Source organism: Lontra canadensis, unplaced genomic scaffold (assembly GCF_010015895.1).
Source record: "Lontra canadensis isolate GAN:19392208 unplaced genomic scaffold, GSC_riverotter_1.0 scaffold7, whole genome shotgun sequence".
Lineage (NCBI taxonomy): Eukaryota > Metazoa > Chordata > Mammalia > Carnivora > Mustelidae > Lontra > Lontra canadensis.
In genome coordinates this window covers 33,710,724-33,736,730 of record NW_022631001.1, presented here as the reverse complement: position 1 = coordinate 33,736,730, position 26,007 = coordinate 33,710,724, and the positions used below count along the sequence as shown (strand labels likewise).

General features: G+C 42.8%; 1 protein-coding gene across 1 annotated transcript in view; it reads left to right on the top strand.

Annotated features, from left to right (window-relative positions):
• IRAG1 (inositol 1,4,5-triphosphate receptor associated 1) overlaps positions 1-26,007 on the top strand; it is a 119,522-nt gene that overhangs the window by 53,007 nt on the left and 40,508 nt on the right. The window contains exons 3-11 of the mRNA XM_032853472.1: positions 3,121-3,256; positions 7,346-7,446; positions 8,538-8,608; positions 10,980-11,153; positions 11,709-11,786; positions 12,566-12,618; positions 12,809-12,856; positions 14,020-14,637; positions 16,446-16,524. Coding sequence (XP_032709363.1) covers positions 3,121-3,256; positions 7,346-7,446; positions 8,538-8,608; positions 10,980-11,153; positions 11,709-11,786; positions 12,566-12,618; positions 12,809-12,856; positions 14,020-14,637; positions 16,446-16,524 — 1,358 coding nt within the window. The remainder of the gene's footprint in view (positions 1-3,120; positions 3,257-7,345; positions 7,447-8,537; positions 8,609-10,979; positions 11,154-11,708; positions 11,787-12,565; positions 12,619-12,808; positions 12,857-14,019; positions 14,638-16,445; positions 16,525-26,007) is intronic.

Genomic DNA, 26,007 nt, shown 5'->3' with positions numbered 1-26,007 from the left:
CATCTGACACTTAATGAGCAATTTACTAAGTGCCTAGTGCTTCTATGAGCTTTCTACTTCGAGCTATAGATTTAATGAAATGAAAATACAGTTATGTCCATGCAATATTTGAGACACACACAACACTAAAAAATTATTTGTTGTTTATTTAAAATGCAAATATAACTGGACATCTTGTATTTTAACTAGCAATCTTATTTCTGTATTAATTCATTTAATTACTGTAACTACCCTGTGAGATAGTTTTTTTTACAGAAGAGGTAACCAAGGCACAAAGAGGTAAGGTAACTTGCCCAAGGTCACACAGCTAGTAAGTGAGTAGCTGTATCATGCGTGAATTACTGTGGCTCTCAAGCCCAAGGCCCTTGAAGTCTTAAAGTGCGTAACTTCACTGGAAGACTGTGTTTGGACATGCTGCACGGCAAGCTTCCTTGAGGCCCTATCTTCTGTTCGTCAGCTCAGAGTGGGAGCAGGGAGGAGTATTTACATGCATCACACACACTAAACTCTGGCAGAATTCACTCCAGAGGGTCCCTGGAATCTCCCACACTCTCCTGGATTCCTGTCTCCCTAGAGCCTGCTGAACTGAAACAGCCCACAGAAGACTGAGTGTTCCCCACAAAAAGTTTTGCCCAGAGCTTGTTCATTCTTTGTACCGATTAGGGAAAGAACACTTTGATTTTATTATTGCATATTCTGCACACATTGGAAGGAGAGAGTAAGGAGCATTCCAGGACATTCCGTCAGGGGATTAGAGGATTTCTCCCTGATTGCTTTATGCCTCCTGGTTTTTAAGCAGCTTTGAATTGTGTGTGTTTCTGGTTACATGCTTGGCACTTGCCTCCCGTGGCTTGTTTCAGCCTTTCTGTGTGAGCACCTCTGCCCTTTTCTGAGTGAGGGTGCCTACAGCCCCATACATGACAGCCACCTCAGGAGAGCTTTGCTCAAAGTGGCCTTTAGTCAGGAGGCAGAGAAAACTTCCACCAGAAAGCTGCTCCTCCAGTGTATTGCAGACCATTTATGTCACAGTCAAAACTAATGGCACCAGGCCCTGGGCGCTACCTGGGATGGGTGTGGGGGGTACTTTCCTCATTCCCCATCCCACTGTGCTAACTGAGAAGCATTTCAGAGACCTCCCTAATTCACTTTTCTCTTCCCAGGCCCTAGCATAGATCATAGCACATAATAAACATTCAGAAGTTTGCTGGATGAACGGGGAGAACAAAGCGTAATAATGTGCGAAAGCGTACACAATGACCTCTCTTAGACCCTAAGACTTTTGAAAACTAAGTCAATCATAAGGAGAAAGTTTAGACAATCTGTACAATAAGTAGATGGATGGAGCTGGAAGGGTTTAAGTTGAGGAGGGAGGGAGAAGAAGAAAGGCTTCAGGTGGGGAGGGTAAGGAAGTGAAAAGTCAAAGGGCAGGCGTGAGTGAAGAATGGAGTTCTTCTTCTATTGCCTTTTTGTATTTGCTGAATAATTCTTTAAAGCAATTTTTCTCAGAACCTGGACCACATGGATCACAGATTCATTAGGTTTCAGGTCAAACAGTTTAACTTCAGAGTCAAACCATGGATAGTTAGAAGCATGCATTTCTCTTTATCCCCTAGGGATGTTTATAATTATCAAATTTTCTCCCCAAAAAGCCTCCTTTTTAAAAATCTTTGATCTCATTGCTGGTTACTTCAAATTGCTTTGGGAAATAGGCAGTGTGTCAAGAAAATTTAATCAATAAATTAATTATATTCTACTTACTTAGCAGCCTGAATATATAAAATTCTTGGAGGTATATATTATAATCCCCTCAGCACTAGCACAAATTTTCTTTCAGAATGCAACATGAAGAAACTGATGTTTGTTTCTCCTGCCCCTTTTATGCAGACCTACCCCATCTGCATTAATGCCTGCTGGGAATTAAAAAAAGCCTACCCCAAGGGATGGCAAAAACCATATGATATAATAAAATGAAAATGATATGTTAGCCAAAGTACATTTTTTCCTGTTTGCTCGTGGATTCATACAAGATAGAAATTCTCTAAATATGAAAGCCACAAATAAGGTAATTTCTAGAGATCAAACAGTCATGGTCAAAATAAACTCCACCCAGGGAAGGAACTTCAAACATACTGTAATCACAGTCAGTGTTTCAAATGGAATTCCCCCATGAGGCTGTATGGAAAGAAACCTCATCAAGATGATGTCGGAATTATACAAGATGATTAAGTCCTAGAGATCTATTGTACAGCTTAGTGCCTAAAGTTAACAATATTGTATTGTATACCTAAAAGTTTGCTAAGAGGGCCGATCTTTTAAGTGTTCTTATCACAACAACAGCAACAATAATAATAGTAGTACATAAATAAGAAGGCAGGAAGAAACTTTGGGAAGTGATGGATAGGTTTATGGCATAAATTATGATGAGGGTTTCACAAGTGTATACTTAGCTCTAAACCCGTCAAGTGGTATACATAAAATATGTATAGCTTTTCATATGTCAATCATGCCTTAATTAAGTGGTTTAGAAAAGAAAAGGTGTCATGAGTGGAGGAGGCTTTAAGCATAAAAACCAAGATAGGTTAAGAACTGTGCACACAGGGACAGTAACTTGGATGCCTTCAGGGCCAGGAAGGGAGCACAAATGATTGAAGCAAGCCAGCAGAAGCAGACCAAAATTTACTCTGCAGAAATGTAGACCCAAGATTTCTTGGTCTCTTGGTTTTTTCAGGAAAAGCAGGAAATCCAGAACTTAGGGAATTCCAATTATAGAATGTTAGCAACTAATATAGAAACTTATAAACACTACTCACATCAAACAGCCCTCTAGGTCTCTGATTTGTACCACAGAGAATTTGTAGCTCAGAGAAAAGGCTTACTCCCTAGTTGAGATCTGAAAAACCACATCAATAACCAGCCCTTGTAGTGACATGAAGAGAAGCCTCTGGATAAACTTCAGCCCTTCTTTCTGCTCACTGGAGAATCCACACAGTAGAAAACCTCCCCATTCCTCCCTCTTTATCAGTTTTCCCAGTAAGGAGGCACCTGCCCCTGGCCCTGCCTGCCCCAGCTCCAGCCCATGACCTGCCGTTTTGACACCCTGATTCCCCTTTTTGACCCCAGCAGCTCTTCTGGATACTGTTCCACTGTGTGTCATCAAGACCCACATCATGACCCAAGATTCTCCTGCTTCCCTCCTGGCCCCTTGGAAGGCCCCAGCCTCTCTGCTGCTTGCTGGCCTCCTACCAGGGGACAAAAGGTGGGGAGAACTGAGTAGAGCCATTGTTCATTTTAATGATAATTGTGATTAATGGGTATTTGTATATTATATGAGACTTATCAAAGCGTATACACATTCATCATTTCATTTTATTCACACAAACTTCTTCTGAGACAGAGCAGGCCTTTTGACCATTTTATAGTTATGGGGACTAAGAGATAAGGTAACAGAAGGACAAAGCAAGTGACCATCAAGAATGATCATCACTACTATCCATCGAAGGAGCTGCTGCTTCTTTGGGAAACTTTCTGAGGATCTCTTACAAGAGGAGTCCTTAACAGAAGGATGGATATCTGTGTCCTTGGAGGGACTGGAGCTCTGGAGTTATAAAGGACAGTCTGGCCAGTTCTGGTTCCAACCATAAGCATCATGCTGACTCTCTGTCACTCTACCCTGGCCAACTGTGGGTGTCCAGATGGAGACTAATACAGCTCCAATTTATTGAAAGTTCCTCAAAATTCCCAGAAGGATGATGGATGCTGTAATAACTGGAAATTTTCCTCATCTCAACCATTGTGTGCCATGATGATCCATGAATGGAACATCTGTCAACATTTCTATGTTCTCTCTTTTGTTGGTCAGATTAATCCCAAACCCGACCTTCAGTGTTCTCCATCTCCAAAACCACAAAAATCAAACTCACTGGAGTAATGCCCAATGTTAACAGAAGCTGGCTCAACCTTTTATTCTACTTCCATTATTTGCCCCTAAATTAGCTTCCCGGACCTAAGTCCAACATAGGTGTGTTTGTATGTGTTGTAGGCTTCCCCCATCAACAAACAATTATTTGATACCAGCAGGGTGTCCAAGAACTCATTCAATTCTGACACTATCTACCTGGAGATGGATCCGTAGGTAAAGGGTTCCGTCCTACTGCCCCCACTTCAGGCACCAGTCACAAGCCCAGGTTATCACCTGTGCTTCTGATGGATTGGCTATAATTTAGAGGTTCCCATAATCTCCTCGTCAGGTGTGATAATTTGCTAGAGTGACTCATAGAACTCAGGAAAACCCATTTATTCACTAGATTAATGATTTATTACAAAGGATATTAAAAAATATGCATCAACAGTCAGATGAAGAGATATGTAGGATGAGGTCCTGAATAAAGGAGCTTCTGTCCTTGTGGAGCTTGGGATGTGGCACAGTGGCATGTGGAAGTGTCTTGGTTCCCCAACATGGAAGCACTCTGAACCTCCTCCTCTTGGGTTTTTATAGAGGCTTCATTATTTAGGTATGATTAATTAACTCATTGGCCATTGGTGATTGATTCAACCTCTAGCCCCTCTCACCTCCTGGGAAATCAAGGGGTGGGAATGAAAGTTCCAACCGTCTATTCATGGCTGTTACCCCTGGCAACCAGCTTCCATACTTAGGTGCTTTGCAAAAATCACCTTCATTAGCGTAAACCCAGTTGTGGTGGAAAGGGTTTGTTATAGATAACAAGTCACCCATTTCACCTTTATGGCTCTGAAGGGAGTTTAAGAACTAAGGACAAGAGACCAAGTGTTATAACAAAAAAATCTTCCCATTGCTTTTATCATTCAGGAAATTCCAAGGCTCTTGGAAGCTATGAGCCAGGAACTGTGGATGAAGACCAAATGTCTATGAAAAACACATTTTGGTCATCTGAATGACCAAATACATATATTTTCTTATAACCCACAATACTGCAGCACCCATCCTTGAACTTTCCTATCTTACATACCCCAGAGTCCATGCTCCAATTACACTGATAAATCCCCAATGCCCAGTTATGCCTTTTGCTAATACTGTTCCTTTTGCCCAAAACCTCTCCCGGAATATCTTTGTCTTACAAGCTCCCATTCATCCCTCAAAACCTAGCTGAGATGTCTTCCTGGAGTGTCTTTCCCAATTCCCCTGAGGAAGTTTTTTCCCTTTCCTTTGAGCTTTCACAGAATGTGGTCCATAGCTTATCACCTTAAATTTGTTATACTTCATTACTTCTCTATATCCCTTGCTTGGCTGTGAGGTCTTGAGGGTCTTCGTTTTTCAAGCTGCGCCGGACACATGATGAATAACTAAAGTGTCTCTGTTGAATTAGAGGGAAAAGTAATCTCACAGTAATATAACTATTGAAAACTGCAAGTCATGTGCTAGGTGCTTTCTCAATACTATTTTTAATCCTCACATCAATCTTGTGCATTGAATTTTATGATCATGGGGCCCAGAGAGGTTAAATAACTTGCTCAAGAACACACAGCTAGTGGATGATGAGCAGAAATCTGAGAACAGTTCTGTATATTCTTATAAGAGGCAATGCTGCTTCCTATTGCTTCCTAACCAGCCAAAGTCCCTGTTTCAACTTTCTTTCCATGTGTCCAGGGATTCTGAATGCTTCCTCCTCCTCCAATCCCTGTACCTCCCTCCAGCTGAAGAGGTCCTAGACCACAGGGATCTGGCATTCCCTGGTGGGACTCAGAGACAATTCTCTGGCTTACCCAGCCTTATGTTTGAGGCCAAGCAAGGGAGGAGATACAAATGAAAACAGGAAGGGTTGGTTTCACTAAAAATTGTGGGATTTAAGAAGCCCAGATATCACTGTATGGGACCCACTTAACAACAAGTAATAATGTGAAAAGGAGAGAGGACCTCTTTCCCACCTTGCACAGTAAATGCTCAAGAACACAGCTCAACCCTGGGCAAGGGCAGCTCCCAGGTGACAGCTTTAGCAGGGCCAGTAGAATTGAAAACACTTTCCCCAGAGGCTCCAGGAAGACATAGTCCACCACCAGAGAAAGTGGCAATGAGGACCTACTGCCCTGAAGCTCCAGGAAGCCACTCCAACTGTGGGAGTTGGTGTGACATGCTTGAGAGTGCTGGGAGATAGGCCCTGGCAGGGATGTTAGGGTGTTCACAGAGATCCCTGACAACACACACCAGTAAGGAGGTCAAGGAAGAACAGAAGGAAAATGATGAGAGGACATATAAGTAAACCCCTAGAGAGACTCCAGGCATAACTGGGAACGATTTTTTAAATTAACATATAATGTATTATTTGCTCCAGGGGTACAGGTCTCTGAATCATCAGGCTTACACATTTCACTGCACTCACCATATCACATACCCTCCCCAACGTCCATAACACTGGGAACGATTTTTAAATGTACATACTATAACAGTAGGTGGCAAAAGAACCAGAGAGACTGTATTACTGTTACCTAGTCCTATTTTTATCCTCCGTACAGAGTTGTGGGGAAATGCAGGCTGATGTACATCTTTATGGACCTTGCTGTATATCCTATATTGTTTTCATTTTATTCTTTCACTCACTCATTCAATCAATATTTATTACAGTCCAGATATGGTTTTACCATTCACACAGCCATCACAGTGTAATAGTACACCAATTTCACTACAACCTTACTAACCTAGAATGGAATGACTCATGTTAGCTATTAGTAGTTTTGTTTTGTTTAGTGGTTTTGAAATACCTCAAAAATCTAAGGACTGGCTAATAATATTTGTTCTAATTTCAGAAATGTGTATTTCTTCAGATAAACATTTTTCAAGGTTATACAATCAAACTGCATATTCCACGACCCATTGAACACATCACCTTTATCCAAATGTCACGATTACCCAAGTGTGGGATCTCACTGTATACCTACCCAGTGTGTGGGTGCTACCACCTGTTCTCCTGGTCTTCCTCCTTCCCCAACCTGGCTGGCTGCAGCCTGTGGCCTCTGCACCATTCTTTTTCTAGATAATTAGTGAGGACTAACCAGGGATGGGTTAGAGGTTCCCGAATCTTCGTTCATAAAAAGTAGACCACATTAAGCTCAGTGAGTGTCTGGTGGGGAATGAAGGAGAAACTGCCATCTTTCTTTCTCTTTCTCTTTCTTTCTCCTTCTCTCTCTTTCTTTCTTTCTTTCTTTCTTTCTTTCTTTCTTTCTTTTCCCCTGAATAATCCAAATAAACTGTATTCAACCCTTATAAATATGGTTTTGAGTGTCATAATACTGGAGTAAATGCTCCAACTCTAGCTCCTGGAAGCTTCCACCATCCTAAGCCTAACTCAATCTGTGTTTTGTTCTGAACCACCAGGGCCCTCACACTGCAGGAATATCTTGCAGTCCACCTCCCATCATCCTGACTGGGGATGCCAGTTCACCGGAAGGAGAAACTGACAAAAACTTGGTCAACAGGTAAATCTCATGTGCCTAATCTTTGCATTGTGAAGAATAATATTTCCTAGCATGTGAGGATTAGTTGGCTTTTTATAAATCTTCTTTCTTGATCATTTTATTGATGAAACAGAATCAAGCAGTTTTTCCAAATGAGAGCAAGAGGGTGAGATTTGTCCATTATCTTTCCCTTCCCGCCCCCAAATTATTTTTCTTTTCCTGAATTTGGTTCTTGTACATTGCTAGCCTTAACCACAAATCCTAGCAGGGTAGTTTCCCATAATAACTGCCCAGATAGTTGCAAACAGACCTGAGAGAGAAGAGTCTTTGACCAAAGAATCCTGCCTCTGGGCAAAGTGGGTCCTGGGAGGAAGATGATCCCTTGGGAAGGACACTGGCTCATGTACACAGTGATGTCCCTGCCTCAGTTTGACCCAGCACTAACATATGCATTGGTCTGGCTGGAGTAAGACTGAGTGTCATTTTCAAAAAGCTACAAAGATCATTCTTACACAAAAATATAGTGAGAATGTGTCAAATATTTATTTAATTCATTGAGAGGAAACCATCAGGATGACAAAGTCAGTTCAAAAGAGGATATAAGAAATGGAAATACAGATATAATCTGTGGGGAGGAAAAGAATGCTGGAATAAGACGACTAAGTTTGATATAAAATAGGTTAATGTTCCGTAAGACAATGAAAACTTGTTTTTTATCTTTCTTCCCCAACAGAAATAAATCATCTACATCTCTACCAGACAATTATTCATATTTTATGAGTTTTCTACAGTTAGATGTTCATTCAAAGTGGGGGCCCTAATGAAAAGTAAATAACCAAAGTTACATTTCCTTAGAGCAGTTTTTCAAAAACTTTAGCAAGCGGGGGGGGGGGGCATGTTCAATCACAGATGGCTGGGCCCCATGTCCCAGAGTTTCTGATCCATTTGGTCTGGGGTGGAAACTGAGAATTTGCATTTCTAACAAGTTCTCAAGCTTAGGCTTATAAGATGATGCTCTAGAATGACTTTGAAAGGATATACAGGTATCTATTTACCTATTTACAAGCTATGGACAAATTTTCTTAACAAGATGACTCTGTTCTGTCTTTCAGAGCTCACAGTCCCCACAGGAGGCTTTCTCACCGACACCTGAAGGTTTCCACTGCTTCACTGACTTCTGTGGGTAAGGGCTAGCCTAATTATCTTATTTCTGCAACCAGACATAGGGGTCCAGATGAATGTATGTTTGAGCAGGAAGACCGAGATCTGGCAGCTCAGCCCCTTCCCCTCTCCTAATTCTCAGTCAGGTCTATACCTACAAGCCCAAGAAAGCAAAGTCAGTCTGCCCCTCTGTGTTTGGGCCCAGAAGAAGTATGATATCTAATTTTAATTTATTTTGGTAAAAAAGACAAGGCAAGAGGGTAAAGAGAAAGATGAGGAAGTCAAAGAGACAAAACAGCAGGGTGAAGCTCAATTCTGGGCCATAGGGTGCAGAGTCGTCTACCTCCTGCTAGAAAGGCCCAAATCCAGGTAGGCATGTGTTTGAATGCACAGGTCACTACCCCAATCACCAGCTCATTACCCAAATGATTGGGTAATGTTCTGGGTCTGTTCTGGACCATTGGAACATATATATATATATATATATAATGGATTTGGTCTCTGCCTTCATGTTGCTCATAGTCTATGAAAAGACTGAGAAGTAAACAGATATAATCAGGACACCATATTATAAGGCCCTTTAAAGAAGTGTTAGGGAAACTGAGGCAAGAAGGGGATCAATTCTGTCTGGGGAGGGGGGAGGCTGTCCAGAAGACAGCATATTTGAGTTGTGCCTTAGGAAGTTGGACAGATAGAAAGAGAAAGAAAAATCATTCTGGGTGGAAGAAACAACATGGTAGGGGAGCAGGAACCATAACAGAGTAATTGAATGCTCTGCTCCGTGAATTAGTCAGGAGTCTTTCAAATGATAGAAACCTAACTCAAACTATCTTACACTAAAAGTACATACATACAGAATTTGAGAAACAAGGCAGAGGATCATGGGGGAAGAGAGGGGAAAATGAAACAGGATGAAGCCAGAGAGGGAGACAAACCATAAGAGACTAATCTCAGGAAACAAACTGAGGGTTGCTGGAGTGGAGAGGGGTGAGAGGGATGGGGTGGCTGAGTGATGGACATTGGGGAGGGTATGTGCTATGGGGAGCGCTGTGAATTGTGTAAGACTGATGAATTACAGACCAAAAGATAAATTGTATGTTAATTTTAAAAAAGAAAAAATACATACACACATACATACATACAAATAAAGCCAGAGTTTGTGTTTTCAAAGAGTGCTGAATCCAGGTGCTCTAGTTGGGTCATTAGCAATCGGCTCATCCCATCTCTCAAATTTCCACCCATATGTTAGCTTTCTTTTTGGCAAATGGCTACCAGCAACTCCAGGCTTATATCCCATCAGTGGAAAGAGAGTGCTTCTTCTGTGTACTCAACACAATTCCCAGACTTGCCTCTCCTTGGCCTTCCATGGTGATCCCTGAATCAATCACTGTGGACAGGGGGATTGAACTCATCTATTGGCCAAGGCTTGGGTGAGGTTGGGGGATAGGGTTTAGATCCTTCTTAACTAACATAATTGAGACTCAGCGGGGTTTCACCCAATGCAAACTGAGACCTCACCCAATGCAAACGACTGGAAGAAGGGGGAAAGGGGGCTAGAGAGGCACAATGAAAGTTGTTCACCATCAGGGGGGAGGGGAAGGGCCTTTGGAGAAGTATGTGGAATAGGTAAAGATGCTGGGCCCAGTCTGGCATTGGCACATGACTAGGGACCATGAGGAATCCTGATGATGTGAGGCAGAGAAGTGTTAAGGTCAGATATGGCTCTTAAGAAGGTCACTCTGTGGCAGTGGGAGGTGGGAGGAAGGGGATAGTGTGAAGGTAGAGGACCTATGAAGAAGCTGTTGTAATTGTGCGGGTAAGATCTAAGGAACAAGAGTGGAGAGGAGGCACAAGTTCCAGAGATATTTCTGAGGCAAATCATGATCAGGACTTGATCAGTTGGTGGGATGTGAAGAGACCGAGGAAGGAGTGTGGAGTGATTCCCATGGTTCTGAGCAGCTGGGGAAAGTGGTGTCATTCACCCAGAGAAGCGCTGCTGGAGAAGAGTCAGTTCTGGAGAAAGGTGTGGGTAGATAGTGTGAGTAGAGGAAAGAAGGGAGGGAAGGTGGCCGTGATCTTTTGAGTGCTCTTTATCCACACACCTTAAGCTCTCTAGCTTGTTGAAATAGAGACCAGAAAGAACAACACTCTAGGGAAAGATCGCATGGAGGAGGAGCTCCTGATGGCCTTCCTGATGGCAGAGTTTAGGACAGTACTGGGAACCTAGGTGGCTTCATGACCTTTGTTACAGAGGACCTGCCACAGCCACAGATGACAGACCTGCTGAGGCAGCCCTCAGTGAGCTGAGTTCGCTCTGGGCAGTTTCCCTGGGCTAAGGTGTGAGGGTCCAAGGATTCTGTGGTTCTTGCCCTGAGTTCACCCTCCCGCTGCAGACCCCACAGGGCACGTTATTGACCTGGTCAATGACCAGCTGCCAGATATCAGCATCTCAGAAGAGGACAAGAAGAAAAACCTGGCGCTGCTGGAAGAAGCCAAGTTGGTGAGTGAACGATTCCTGACCCGCCGTGGGAGGAAGTCCAGGAGCGGCCCCGGAGACTCCCTGTCAGGTAGGATATACAGGTGGCTGCCCTGAGCCCCTCCGAGGTGGGGTAGGGGATAGGGAGGGCCAGGATCCAGTTGTAGTGGGAGGCCTGCTTCCAAGGGTGGCCTTTGATTTGCCTGCCCCCGGGCTAGGTGCCAGGAGGACTGATCCTTGTGAAGATCTTGTTAAGAGAGGACATCTTACTCTATTTTAGAAGCTCTAAAATACTGATCCAACTCTAGCCCAGAAAACTCCGCTTTTAATTTTTGGGACCTATTGTGGCTTTCTGTTTCACCAAGAAATGTCTACCCTTATGATACCCATGAATTTAACATGGATTCCCCATCCCTTAATCCTACATAGAGAGAAATCTCTGCGTGAGGCCCACGTGCACAGGCTCTTGGACCTCCCTGCATGGATGGAGTCCTCCTGTGGTAGTCACATGGCAGTCCAGAATCAGCCCCTAACCTGACAAAGCAGTCCCAGTTCCCAGGGGTCAGAAATACCTGAAAGGATATCTTTGTTAGGCTGAAGTCGTAAACCTTCATGAATGCTGGCCAGTTTGTGTCTGTCTCCACAGCTGTTTCCCCGAACGTCAGCCCCGGAGCTTCTCTGAACTCCTCTCAAAGCAACTCGCTTACTGTCTCCACGCCACCTGGTGAGGTTCAGTACCAGGTTTCCTGTCCTGGCTTCTCCCTTTGGGTGACATCTGAGTCCAACCCCTGGTCCGACCAGGATGCATCCCATCTTGCAGGGTTTCTAGTCAGGACCCCTGTTTGGCCTCCTCCCCAGAGGACTCCCAGCTAGGCCTGGTCGGGCTGCGTCTGAGGAGGTAGATGTACTTTCTGTTGGGGTTTTGAGCTAGTGTGGGGAGATAGGCCTTGCCCCGGATGAGTCTAGGTAGGTGAGGACAGAGGCAAGGTTGTGGGAAAGGGGCTACAACTGGTGCTTTCTTGCTAAGAGAGGACTCAGAGAGGGGCTACCCCAGAGCATATTTTAAAAGGTCTCTATTTGAGCCACTCTTTTCTTTTTGGTTTCTTCCCTTTCATTAGACTGTGTACAGGGCCACACCCTTAAACCAGCTCGGAAAGGGGCATGGTGCCAGGGAGAACAGCCTGCCCTTGTCAGAGATGTTGGGCAAACTCAGGCTCTAACTAGGCATCCTGGGTTCAATTCCCAGTGCTGAGACTTCCTGGCTGTATGGCCTTGATTTCCCTCTGCCTCAGTTTCCTCATGTGGTTTCTGTGCTGATTAAATGAGCGCTCTCCATAGAACGTGACATGTGAAATGTACTTAACATGTCAGGCATTACTGGCAACCAGACCTGGGGAACAAAGGGAGGGCATTCTGGGGAGGTAGATATGTTTTTGCTAAAGGAACAGCTAGCTGATGGTCTGAGGGACTAGACATCACTCACCAGTGTCTGGGCTATTCCAGGTTTGGATGCATGCAGTGACCCACAGTCCCCTTTGCCTGGAGCACCACCACAGGTAACAGGGGTCCTGATCGGGGTTTCTATGCCAACTGGTCTCTCCCCTTATCCCTTAACCCCTGAGAGGCCCTCATGACCCACTGAGATGGTGGTGCTGCGAGGGGAAAGCATCTATACCACTTCGAGGGTATTTAAGAGGAGATATGGTCTCTTTGCATTGCTGTCTGACTTGTGTTCACTTTCTCCAGCAGAAGGGGGATGAGGCCGAAGTCTCTTCACCTCACTTTGGCGAACCTGTGAGTGTGAACTCTGTCCAATTTGGGTGATTTGGGTGGGAGACACTGTTCCAAAAGTCTAGGCTAGCCCTGGGCAGCCTGCAAGTGAGTGTGAGTGGAGTGTCATGGCTGGGGAGACTAGAAGTTTCCTCTGTTCTATGATGACTGGAAGTCTAAAGTATGGGGGGGTAAGGAGGCAGGATTCACCTTCACTTTAACCCTATAACCTGGCACCTTCACTAGGGCCACTGGCCATAGACTAGGGGGACTGCTGGGCCCAGGAACAGTCAGACAAGACAGCTGCTTTTGTCACTCTAGTAAAAATTACAGTAAAGTTCCAGTTCCTGATTGGGATTCCTCTTGGGGGCAGTCTGGAAAATCTCATCTTTGCTGATGAGCACTAGACGGCTCCCACCTCTGCTCAGAGCAAAGTGCTCAAGGTGATGTTGAGGGCAGCATGAAATACAGTCTCATCTAGAACTGGGGCTAGGATAGAGTCCTCTGGCAGAGTTTCGCCACTCACACAAGATAGCCATACAAATCCTCCTCACAAAGCAGGTTTCCCTTGAGAAATGAAATAAGAGTGCAGAATCTTAGAACTTCTGAGCGGTAAGATAATCACCTTTGCAAGAATCACCTGATTCAGAGATCCGTAACCATTTTTGGATCATGGAATTCTCTGCGATATTGCTGAAAGCCATGGTTTCTCTTCCCAGAAAAATACATACAACATGCACACATAAACACACATATACATTTGCAATAGTTTCAGAGGGTTCACAAATCTGATGAGAAATCTGAGTCCCTAAAGAGTTAAGGGCCTTGCCAGGAAGAGTCAAGACTAGAAACTGGGGCAAGTGAGTCAAGGCTGAAATTTGTGACTGCCCCCAACCAGTCTACTATTCCACGGTCTTCCACAGCCCCTAGCCCTTGGGAAGTCCTTGGAAGATTGTGAATGACAGGTGGCCTTGTCCTATCTGTTTTATAGACCTCAGGCTTGTCTGTGCATCCCCCTTTACTGGTTTATATTTGACTGAGAAGCCCTCCCCTTCCACTCAGTGCACACGCATACACACAGCCACCTTAGCAGGGTCTGTGGAGACAGAGGCCCCACAGTGGAAGTGGCCCACCTCTTTCCTCTCCAGCCTGCCTCCAGAGTCCCAGCTCTACCTTGTCTCTTTCAGAATGTCTCCAAAGGGTTAGCTGACCGGAAGCAGAATGACCAGAGGAAAGTGTCTCAGGGCAGGCTGACTCCTCGTTCTCCCACAGTTGAGAAATCCAAAGAGACTGCAATTGACCAGAAGGAAAACTGCGATCCCCTCCAATGCCCTGAGGCCACACCCAAAGGCCCAGCTTCTGGCATAGGCAGTGGTGGGAAAATGGCCCTGAATAGCCCTCAGCCTGGCCCTGGTGAAAATGAGCTGGGAAAGGCACTTCTGAAGACAGCCAAGGAAGGCAACCCTCTGCCTAGAGGTCCAGCCCAGGGCTCTGGAGGCGTGGCTCCTCTGAGCCCCCAGGGAAAAGGTACAGCTGGAGAGCCGACAGGGTCAAAATTTGGCTCCAAAGCAGAGTTGCGGCCCCCTGCTTCCCGGCCACCCCTACAGCGGGGGGTCTCCTGGGACAGCGGTCCTGAAGAACCTGGCCCCCGGCTGCAGAAAGTGCTTGCCAAGCTGCCTTTGGCAGAGGAAGAGAAGCGTTTTTCAGGCAAAGCTGGCAGCAAGTTGGCCAAGGCACCCGGACTCAAAGACTTCCAGATACAAGTGCAGCCAGTACGGATGCAAAAACTGTCTAAGCTCCGTGAGGTAAGTTCCTGGGGGCCAGCTGGGCAGGGTGTGCACTCCAGGTACCCCCTGGGCTGGAGACCTCTGGGCTGATCTGCTAGGCAGTGTAGCTGTGGCCTGGACTTGGGCCTTATGGGTCCCAAAACTTCTCCACCTGATAAATCAGGCCCGCTGTGCAGCATCTTCTTCATATATGTTTCAGGTGATTTTACCTCACTTCCTAGGGTGAGATCAGTGGGATGTAGTTGCCACACAAAGTCACATTTTAAGGGGAAGGCAGGTGGATGGATGGGCACGTGGGCCCTCAGTACCAGGCTGTGTTTTCCCCTCCAGCCAGAGCTGGCAGCTCATAAACAGGAAGCCCTTGATAGAGTGCCTTGTCATGCCAAGGATGGAATAGCTTTTCCCTCTGTGAGGCCCCTGAACTTTCCTTCCTGATGCCTGTTAACCAAGGGCCTCAAGTCCATCTTCAAGTACAATGATGCCATGAGGGGCTGCTCCCCCTGTGGTGAATTTCTTCCGCTGTCCATGATGGCCCCATCTTTCACTGGCCATCAAACCAGGCACGGTAGTCTCTCATGGGGCGGCCACCCTACGCAAGGGGTGATTGGGAATATCCAGCAATGTAGGGGACCGAGATAGGATGTGAGGGTGAAAAGAGATGAACAGGACAAGGAATTGTTATCCAGTCCCGTTTCCCCGGAGGACCAACCCAGGCCACAGGCCAAGGCAACTGGGACTTCATGGGGTGGGACCTGGCACCCTCACGGCTAGAACTGGACAAGGTTCCCCAGGCTCCCCTACAGAAGGTGTGTGAGCTGGGGAAGGAAAAGAGGCATCTGATAGCAGTCAAGCACAAGTGAGGAGGTTTCTGTGCTAGCAGGGACACATTGCAATGTGTCATATTCAGAAACCTTCATTCCTATTCAGAAACTTTCCGCGATGCTCTGAATTGGAGGCTCCAGGGACCTGCTAAGGAAACAGGTAAAGGGCCATGGCCAATTGCTTCCATTTGGTCCAGGAGCACCCTCTGCTGGTCCCTCCCTTTTTCTTCTTTACCCAGGGGACAAACCATTCAAGTGGCCCCTGCTACACGGGAGACTGAAAATCCCCTCATAAGCTCAAGTCACAAGGCGTGAGGAGATCTCTCAAATGTTGGAAGTGCTGGTCTGGTGCTGACTGACTTGTGGTCAGCAACCCCATCTCTCCTGGGCTTTGACTGCCAAGGCCCCAAGCAGCATAGTTGGGCAGCAATTCTCTGGCCTCGTTTGTCTGGAGAGTTTAACAACTCTAGGGGTGCCATAACCAGCCCATGAGGAAACTGGGGGTAGGAGAGGTCACAACACCTAGAAATGGGCATTCACTGCCTTGAACAACAGGGCAGGAAGCTCTAGCCAGCTTGAAGCACAGTCATGGGCTCAACAAAATTTCCAGCAGAAGCTCCATACACATCCAGGTGACCATCCTGTCCCCAGAGCCCTGGGCTCTGCTTCTGTTTGTCGTATAACTCTCAGCCACAGTGTGGCTGGAGCTCATTTGCCCTGAGGCCCCCAGGCTTACTTAAAAGACAGACCATGCCAAGGACAATTCTTAACCCAAGAAATGTGGTGCTAATGGTGGGGTTTGGGACACTTTTATGGGCCGGGAGAGGAACAGTCTTCCAGGTGCCCTTCATATGGCACCATGTCATGACTGTCCACCCACCTTTGAGGCTGTCCCTAGTACCTCCCACATAAGGCTGGGTGGTCACAGAGGCATAAACAGAACAAAGAGAAGAGCTCCGCCTGATGTTATTGTCTGAAATGTTGTTTTCTTCTTCCCCTAAAAAGGAGCACATCCTGATAAGAAATCAGAACTTAGTGGGGCTCAAGCTTCCAGAACTTAGTGAAGCAGCTGAGCAGGAAAAAGGTAGGTGGGGTCCGGGCAGATGCTCTCCTCAGGCCAGGGCTGGATTCATTTTTACCAGATAAAAGAAGGTGAATGTGTAAACTGGAGAATTCTGTCAGGGCTTTGGTCTCAGTGGCGAGTGTGTGCCAAACACAGAGGAGGCACTCAGTAAATATTTGCAGATAAATGAATGAATCAGATCATGTTTCCTGCCCAGAGAACCTCTAAACTTGTCTCCTCCCAACCAGCACCCCCTTCCGGACCCTGCCAGCCCTCCCTGAGCCTTGTTAGCACCTAGAAGGCTTGGAAGGGTGACCCAAGCCTCAACTTTTGACACTTCCTTTTCCTCTCACACCCAGGAAGTCACTCAAATAGAACAGTTCCTCTTTTCAAGACATCAGAGTCATCTCTTGCTTTCTAATCTGCTGTCACCACAAAGTCCAGACACCAGCCCTTTCCTCCCTGGCCCTGCAAGTCCCCACCCACCCACCCTGCCAGACTCATCTGGAAAATAAGACTTTGGATCTCCTGCCTCCCTCCTGCCCCCCATCTCCTGGCTCACCTCTTCTCTGGGTCATGTTACCTGTGGTCAGTCATAGCACAGAAGCCTTCTGCTTAAAGATTGTTGTATGGGCAGGACCGGGGTGCCACCAACTTTGTTGGAAGCCCTGATCTGAAATATAGTTAACTAACAGCTACCTATTCAACATTAACAAGATTCCCAGAAGTAAAATTTCCAACAACTTTTTAAAGTACTAATTAAAGAAAATTAACTATCTTTAGAGAAAAACTTCAGGGAAAAATATGATATACTTTTCCACTTTTAATTTTTAATGTGCTTATTAAAGCAGCTTCAAAACACTAGGAAAAGATTCATCTTAAAATTTGCCCCACAATCCCCTAAATTCTGAAAAAAAACCCCACAATTTTTATTCTTTCCACTATTTACCTGCATTTATAATTTTTTTCACAATTGATTTGTATAGCTATATCTTCTTGTTTCTACTTTTTAAACTTATTTCATAACTGATTCCATATATTTTGACCTGTCCTGTTGTTTATCATTGAATGGGTGTACATTTCCACTGATGCATTGACTGCTGGGTATTCCAAATGTTTATAGTTCTCTTAGCTATGATTAACCACCCTGCTCTAAACAACTCTGTACTCATAGTTTTTTTCTTTCTTCCTTCAAGTTATTCCCTTGAACAAATTCTCAGGCTTGAGATTCACTGGGTCAAAGTGTAGAAACACTTGCATACCAAGTTGCCTCCAGTGTAGACTGCTACCGGCAAAGACTGAGGAGTCTTCCTCCTAAGAACTGCCAGCACTGGACTTTGCTTTGCTTTCACTCCTTACGGGCCAGAATATAGTAAGAATCAGATAATCAATAAATGCCACTTTGTTATTACTTCAACTAATTTGCTAGCAAGCAAGTTCAAATTTAAATATTTTAAATGTTTATTTACTCTGTTTTTTCTTAGTGGGCAGATTAGCTCTGCATTGCTCTACCCAAGTGTCCATATGGGTCTTAGGGTTTTTTTGTTGGTTTATTTTTTGTTGGTAATACATGTAAACTCTACAGACATTAACCTTTTACTGTATTCTTCTCTTGAAATTTATTTCTAGTTTCATACCATTATGCTTGGAAAAGATGCTTGATGTAATTTCAGTCTTAAATTTATTGAGACTTGTTTTGTTCCTAACATATTATCTATTCTAGAGAATGTTTCATGTGCACTTGAGAAAAATATGTATTCTTTCACTTTTGGGTGGAATGTTCTATATATGTTTATTAGGTCCATCTGGTCTGATACGTCATGTAAGGCCAATGCTTCCTCATTGATTTTCTGTCTGGATAATCTCTTCATTGATGATAGTGGGGTTATTAAAGTCCCTTACAATTATTGCATTGCTGAAAATTTCTCCCTTTCAGTTTGTTAATATTTGTTTTATATTTAGGTACTCCTATATTGGGTGCATAAATATTTGCAAATGTTACATCCTCTTGTTGGGTTTGTATTTTTCTTAGTACTTTTTCATCCCATCATTTTTTGCTTTTTAACAAGTTTTACTTTAGAGAAATTGTGAATTTTTTTTAAAGATTTTATTTATTTATTTGACAGACAAAGATCACAAGTAGGCAGAGAGGCAGGCAGAAAGAGAAGGAAGCAGGCTGCCTGCTGAGCAGAGAGCCCGATGCAGGGCTCCATCCCAGGACCCTGGATCATGACCTGAGCTGAAGGCAGAGACTTTAACCCACTGAGCCACCCAGGTGCCCCGAGAAATTGTAAAGTTTTTATAATAATCTTTGCCTATCTTTTCTTTTGAGAAGTCTTCCATTATTTAAATTGTTATAAAAACATTACTTCTCCCTAATTGGGATAGCAAATCTATTTTCTAATAGTTTGATCTATTTATATTTATTTTGCTAATACCTGTGAAATTTATTTTAAGACATAGGTATTTGGAAATTTAAGATCCTGTTACCTCAATAATTTTTTTATTAGTATGTATATTCTTATTATTTTGTGGCTTAGACAATCATATACTACATTCTTTTTTATATATACCAAACACTAGTTCTGAGTGCCTGATTTTCTTTTATTCTAATCAATACTGACCCATTTTAATTACTGCTGCCTTAAAATATATTGTATTATGTAAGACTACTTCTCTTTCACTATTCATCTTTTTCAGAATATTCATTATGTTCTAGATATAAAGATTCAGTGCAAAATAATGGAAAGAACAACTGCACAAAAAGTCAGGAGATCTGAGTTCCTGTCTCAGCCCAGGAACCAACTGACTGAGTCTTTTTTTTTTTTTAAAGATTTCATTTATTTGACAGAGATCACAAGTAGGCAGGGAGGCAGGCAGAGAGAGAGAGAGAGGAGGAAGCAGGCTCCCCGCTGAGCAGAGAGCCCAATGGGGGGCTTGATCCCAGGACCCTGGAATCATGACCTGAGCTGAAGGCAGAGGCTTTAACCCACTGAGCCACCCAGGTGCCCCTGACTGAGTCTTTAAATGCGTTCTTCAACCTCTGTTCCCTCTTATACTAGCTGACCTCAGAAGGCTCTTAGCTCTAAAGTAAGATTCAAGGATTATAGTTCTTTTTTGGTTTTGCCTCTTAACTACCTATTTCTTTAAGTGAGATTTATACCATTCTATACAACATTTTAATTGTGATTGCTCTAAAGCTACACACTGGATTCAGAAGAACTGTCCTAGTGTTGTTTGTTTTATAGTTTATAGACTTTTTAAAATTACTTACTTTGAAAAAATTTAGTTCTCATTCCACATGGTGTGTCCCTCTATAAATCTGGATTTTCCTTTCTTTTTCCTCTAAAAGATTTGAAGTTCTTTGTACAGGTCTCCTTATCTCTTATTAGGGTACATTCTGTACATTCTTACCCATTAATGAAGAAGACTCTTTTTTTCATTAGATTTTCCTAGTTGACAATCAGTGGCATAGATGAATACTGCTTGGTATTATATGTGTTTCTTTTATATGAAGAAATGATACATGGATTACTACAGTGACTAACTAGCACAATTACTATAACTAGAGTGATTACTGCATGCCAGGTACTGGATTAAGCATCTGATAATATTTCACTTAATGCTCATAGCAAACCTAGGAGGCAGGCCTTACTATATCCCTTTTACAGATGAGGAAATTGAAGCCTGGGGAGGTTAAGTTCACATGGTTATTAATTGCGGAAGCCAGGATCAGAATCCAGATGTGACCAAATCCAAAGGCTCTTGACCACTTTGCACAATGCTTTTTTCACATTCACAATCTGTTATTTTTATTTTATTGAATTCACTGTTTGTCTTGGTTGTGTATTTGTGCATATGTGTGTGTGTACTTGTGTATCTGTCCGTGTTTTCTACTTTGGCTACATTCTCTAATACAATAATGGTGATAAGGAGAATACTTGCCTTGTTTCTGTTTTTAATTGAATTGTTTTTGTGTTTTTCTTTGAAGGATCATGTTGTGTCTGATTCTTAAATAGATGTACTATTTTAATTTACCATATTATTTTAATTATTAAATATTTTATATTCCTAAATAGAAAAAGATATGTAATAAAATATGTAAAATATAAAAATACATTATTTCATCATATAGTATACCATTTTACATATTTTATGTTATTTTATATATATTATATGTTTATATATTTTTATATATAGTTTTATATATAGTGTATTATTTTACATTCTTATTATTTTAAGGAAATATTCTGGTCTTTAAAGCTTCAAGATTTATGTTGAATTTTATCAATTTGCTTTGGTTATCTATTGAAGAATTACATAAATTCAGTCATTTAATATAGTAATAATTTTCCAAATTTAGAAATAAACCCTTGTGGTCCTGGAATAAAATTCATTTGGTCATGTTGTATTTTCTTTTATGTGTACTACCAAATTTTCTCCATAAGTATTTCTTTTAAAGTATTCTGTAACATTCGGCATTAGTTAAGATAAAATCTACGTTGCTTTAACATAGAGGCCCAGAAGTATGCTAACCTGCAGGGTAGAGAAGAATGTGTCAGCCTCGAGTAATGATTCTAAGGCAAGCTGGCAGGTTAGCAGGTGGCTCTGCTTCACATAATCATTCAGGGACCTTAGTTTCTTCTCTGCATTTCTCTACATTCTCCTAGATGTATCTTTATAGAAATACATAAGTTTTGCCATGGGATAGTATCTTAGAAGTGGAACTGCTTGATCAAAAGGCATTTATATTTAAATACATATACATACTGCCAAATTAACTTATAAAATGTATACCAATTTGGGGGCTCTTGGGTGGCTCAGTCATTAAGCATCTGCCTTTGGCTCAGGTCATGATTCCAGGGATTGAGCTCCCCATCGGGCTCCCTGCTCAGCAGGAAGCCTGCTTCTCCCTCTCCCACTCCCCTCATTTGTGTTTCTCTCTCACTGTCTGTCTCTCTGTCAATTAAATAAATAAAATCTTTAAAAAATATATGCCAATTTAGATATCCACTACGTGCCCTCCCTCCCATTTTTCTGTCATTTCTGGGATCTGGGTGGTTAAGAGTTTAAGCTTCAACACTGATTAGCTGCATAGCCTTGGGCAAGTTTCTTAGTCTCTAGATGGCTCAGTTTGCTCATCTATATTATAGGTATAATAATAGTTCTATAGTACCTATTTCGTTGGACTGATGTAATGTTTTTATGTGATACTGGTCTTTATTCCAGCAGAAAACTGGCATACATTTTTTTTTAATTTTTATTTATTTATTTATTTGACAGACAGAGATCACAAGTAGGCAGAGAGGCAGGCAGAGAGAGAGGAGGAAGCAGGTTCCATGCTGAGCACAGAGCCCGATGCGGGGCTCGATCCCAGGACCCTGAGATCATGACCTGAGCCGAAGGCAGAGGCTTAACCCACTGAGCCACCCAGGTGCCCCCTGGCATACATTTTTAATTCCTATAATCAAGGTTGTGGAACTCTATCATATGTGGGATGTTGTCCTGTGTGCTCCACAGTATATGTAGGATGGTGCTGGAGATGTGGTAAGCAGCCACATGTGTTTGATTGATATCTGCAGATTTGGGACTTCTTTTTCTTACATTCTGAACATTCTGAATCAAAGAGCTTCTTCCCCTCTCATATCTAGCATGAAAGACTCTGGGAGTCTCCGTGAAAGTTAAAGAGGCCAGCTCTTTTTGGGAGCTCTAAATACAACAATGTATATGAGTTCATAGGAAAAACTCGAGTCTCTTATGATAACTGTTGGCTGTCCCTTTGGGAAATGGGAAAGATCCTTATCAGAACATTCTGGAATCTTAAGAACTTTGGCTCTCCTTCAGTTTCTGAGGATTGGGAGGCTCTTTCCTGCTGCATCTGGTCTTTCCAACAATCCAACAAGTTCTCTTCACAGACCATTTGTAGGATGTTTGAGTCCTAATCATTTGCATGTCATTTCATGTCAAAGATGTGAGGCTGATTGTGGGCTAGTTCCCAGACTGCATGCTGGGAATGCAGAGGTGAAAAAGACTCAGGCTCTGCCTTCAAGAAGAGGGCCTTGTCTTGGCTGTCATTATTGGTTCCTTCAGTTACCTCAACAACGTCCATCCCATCTCTCAGCACTCCTAACCTCTTCACCCAGCTCAATTCACTGCCTATACTCAGCCAGAGGAAATCTCTGAAATACAAATCTGGTTCAGCATCTTCAGGGCCCTTTATTCAGCTCTTAAGATGAGCACTAGAATCCTTAGTAGGATGTACAAGGCCCTGTGTAATTAACCCTCCTCCCCTTTCCCACATTTTCAAGGGCCACTCTCCTCACTCTCAATATCTTGGCCTTCCTTCGGCAACTCCCTCCTCCTCCTTGGCTCGGCACAGGTGTAGAACCTGGAATGTTCTTCCTCTCATCCTCTTTGTCTAATGAACTCTCATTCAGTCTTTTCTGCTCAAATGTCACTTTTCTAGGGAACACTTTTCCAGTACCTCCAGATCCTTCTGTCTTATAAAATCTATCACTGTATGAAATGAAATGTTTGATCTAAATGTAATGTAATTAATCTCTGTCCCATGAGGTAACAAGCTCCCAGAGGACAGCAACTTGTCTATTTTGCTCAGCATTATATCCCTAGTTCTAAGCCCATTGTCTGAATCATAGTAAGCACTCAATAAATACTGGATAAATGAGTGAGTTCACCTTCACCTTCTAGGAGAGGAAACACAAGGATAGAAAACGTCACTATAATATATTGTGTCAAGACCTTACAATACAAAGTACCTAGGAACACAGGGAAAGCAGCAGCCAGCTCTGTAGGGGTGAGTGAGGGCAGGATTCCAGGAGCAGCTGCTTTGAGCTGAGGAAAAGAAAGGCACTAGAGGCAGAAGCAACAGCAGGAGGAAAGACACACATGCATCTTCCAGTTCTCGGCATGCTTCAGGAACAGAAGTAATCCTACGTGAACCAAGAGTGTATCATGTGTTCTAGAGAGATGGATACGAAGGGTATAGTATGAGTAGGGAGTAGGGAGAGTGAAGGCTTTGAGGGACAATTAATGAGTTTGAACTCATTCAGGACCCCTGGGAAAGCCAGAGAAACCTGCAGATAAGGAAGCATCAGGATCAGAGCTGAATTTGAGAATAATTCTTCTTGACAAATTATGAAAGCTGGCCTGGAATGGGAGAGGCTGGAGGCAGGGAGACTGGTAAAAAGGGTATGGAAACAGCATGGTGAGAGGTGATAAGACTGTAGATTGAGATGGACAGGAGGGGACATGTGAAGGACAGGTTTGAGAGCTCTCTGAAGGTCAGCTTGCCAGGACTTGGTGAGGAAACAGGGATGGCATCATAAATGAGGATGGGGAGAACAGGAGGAAGAGCTCACCTGAGGAGAAAGACATCAAGTTTGGATTTGGATATGCTGAATGCTCACCGAGAGCAGCTTGGATGCCACAGTCTGACAGACCTAGTTTTGCATCCCAGTTCTACTACAAATTAGCTGGAACACTGGGAAATCTACTTAACTTAGCTGAGCCTAAGTTTCCTAGAATGCAGAAAATTAGCTTAGCAATATTTATCTTGCAAGGCTATTGTAAGGAATGAATCAGAAACTACACCTAACACAAGTTGATGTTTGATAATAGTGGCTGCTGAAATTGTTTTCATCATCTTGATCCAAGTGACAACATCTAGGAAGTAGTTGGATATCTGGACATGGAGGTTGAGAGAGATATGGGGAGTCCCTCTAGCTACCCCCAGTCTGAGCTCAGAGCCCTCAGATTTCAGATAGGGAAAAGTCCTCCTTGAGAAGATCAATCTGAGAAAAGTTTATCCCCAACCAATAGCTTTGGCCTTTTGGGGGTCATACTGAGTCTCAGAGCATCTTAAATCAGGAGCCCCAGAAGTTATTTTTCTAAGTCTTGGAGATTGCCAGAAATAAATGCTTTCATTGGAATGAGCTAATACAGGCAGATATGTTTAAAATAATTCTACTGTTAAAATGCCTCTTGCATATTATCAAAATATTTAAATAATAGTGAAAAATGCAAAGAAAGTAAATATAGCTTCTAACAAATGCCCTCTACCCACAAATACAGGAAGAGGAAAGGAAGAAGGAGGAAGATTATGCTAGATTGCTAGATGTACTTATTTTAGATAAAAAGTATGAAAATTTAATTGAACTTGAATTAAAGTAGAGTGAAACTGTAGGAATTGCTGAATTTTGGCATTTTCTTCCTCTAGAAAACAGAGATTAGTTTTTTAAAGTTTAAAATACACATTATGAAATGCATTAAGAGTTTGGAGTCATTGAGGTACTTTTTTTACATTCCATGTTTTAAATTTGGATTATTGACTTCCTATTGAAAAAGATGAAAGTGACCACATTTCTTCCCACCTTCATATTTCTTCCTATCCTTCCATCTCCACAAATACAAATGATAAATTATACTTTTTATGCTGTCAAGGCTTTACCATCTACGTTCCATTCTGTAAATATAGTTTCTATAGTTAGTTAGCCCTAAACTTATATGTAAAAGGATTTAACGTTGACCATCATTCCCTTTACGATGGCTCACTATTACCTAGTTTGTGATTTTGATTTGTTTTGTTTAGCTAGATTTTATTATCCAATAGTTTTTCTAGAAGGGCTCAAAGGTGTGTTTCCTGAATTTTAGTATGTTTAAAAATGTTATCTTTATTCTTGAAGGACAGCTTGCATAGTTTTAAATTTTGGGTGATTCTTTTCCTCAGAACTTGGTAGATGCTACAGTGTATTTAATGTTGTAGAGAAGTCTGAGATCAGCTGATTTCCAGCTCCCCTCAACCTCCACCTCTCCCTGTAGACGGCTTACTCTTTCCACAAGGGCAGTTGGAGAAGCACTTCTTTATACATATATGTGTGTGTGTGTGTGTGTGTGTGTGTGTGCGTGTGTATGTGTATATATGTATAAATGTATATATGAATTGTTCCTTTTGTTCACTAGTTCAAAGTTCAAAGACACCACAATCGGTAAATTTCTCACCAGTATCTCAACTACAGGTCCATTATTTAATCTCTAAATACTTCAGTCTTTCTTTCTTAGTTGCCATGTAGTTGCCATGCCATTGTTCTCATTTTATTTCTTTTTGATATGGACATTTTCACCTGGATTTTCTCTTTACCTAAATATATTATGAAGGTCAATTTTCATTGACTCTTTCCAACCTTATCTGAGATCCCTGTCCTCCCTGCAGTGCTTAGCTGAAGACTGGATATTTTATGTTTGTTTTATTACTGCTTTGGTGGTAGGGAAAAGGGGAAGTTCAGATGGAGCTGTGTGCAGTGGTGTTTGTAGGATTGGTTTCTGCTCTTTTTCTATAACTTTGTTCATAGTCCAACATATGAATTTATTACACTGCAGTATGGGCATATCTTGTGCTTTTAGGTGAGTAGTAGTGGATTATAGATTATTTCCCCAATTTAGGGTAGAATTGTAGAGACAATCAGCCCAGGTGTTTATTTTCCAGAC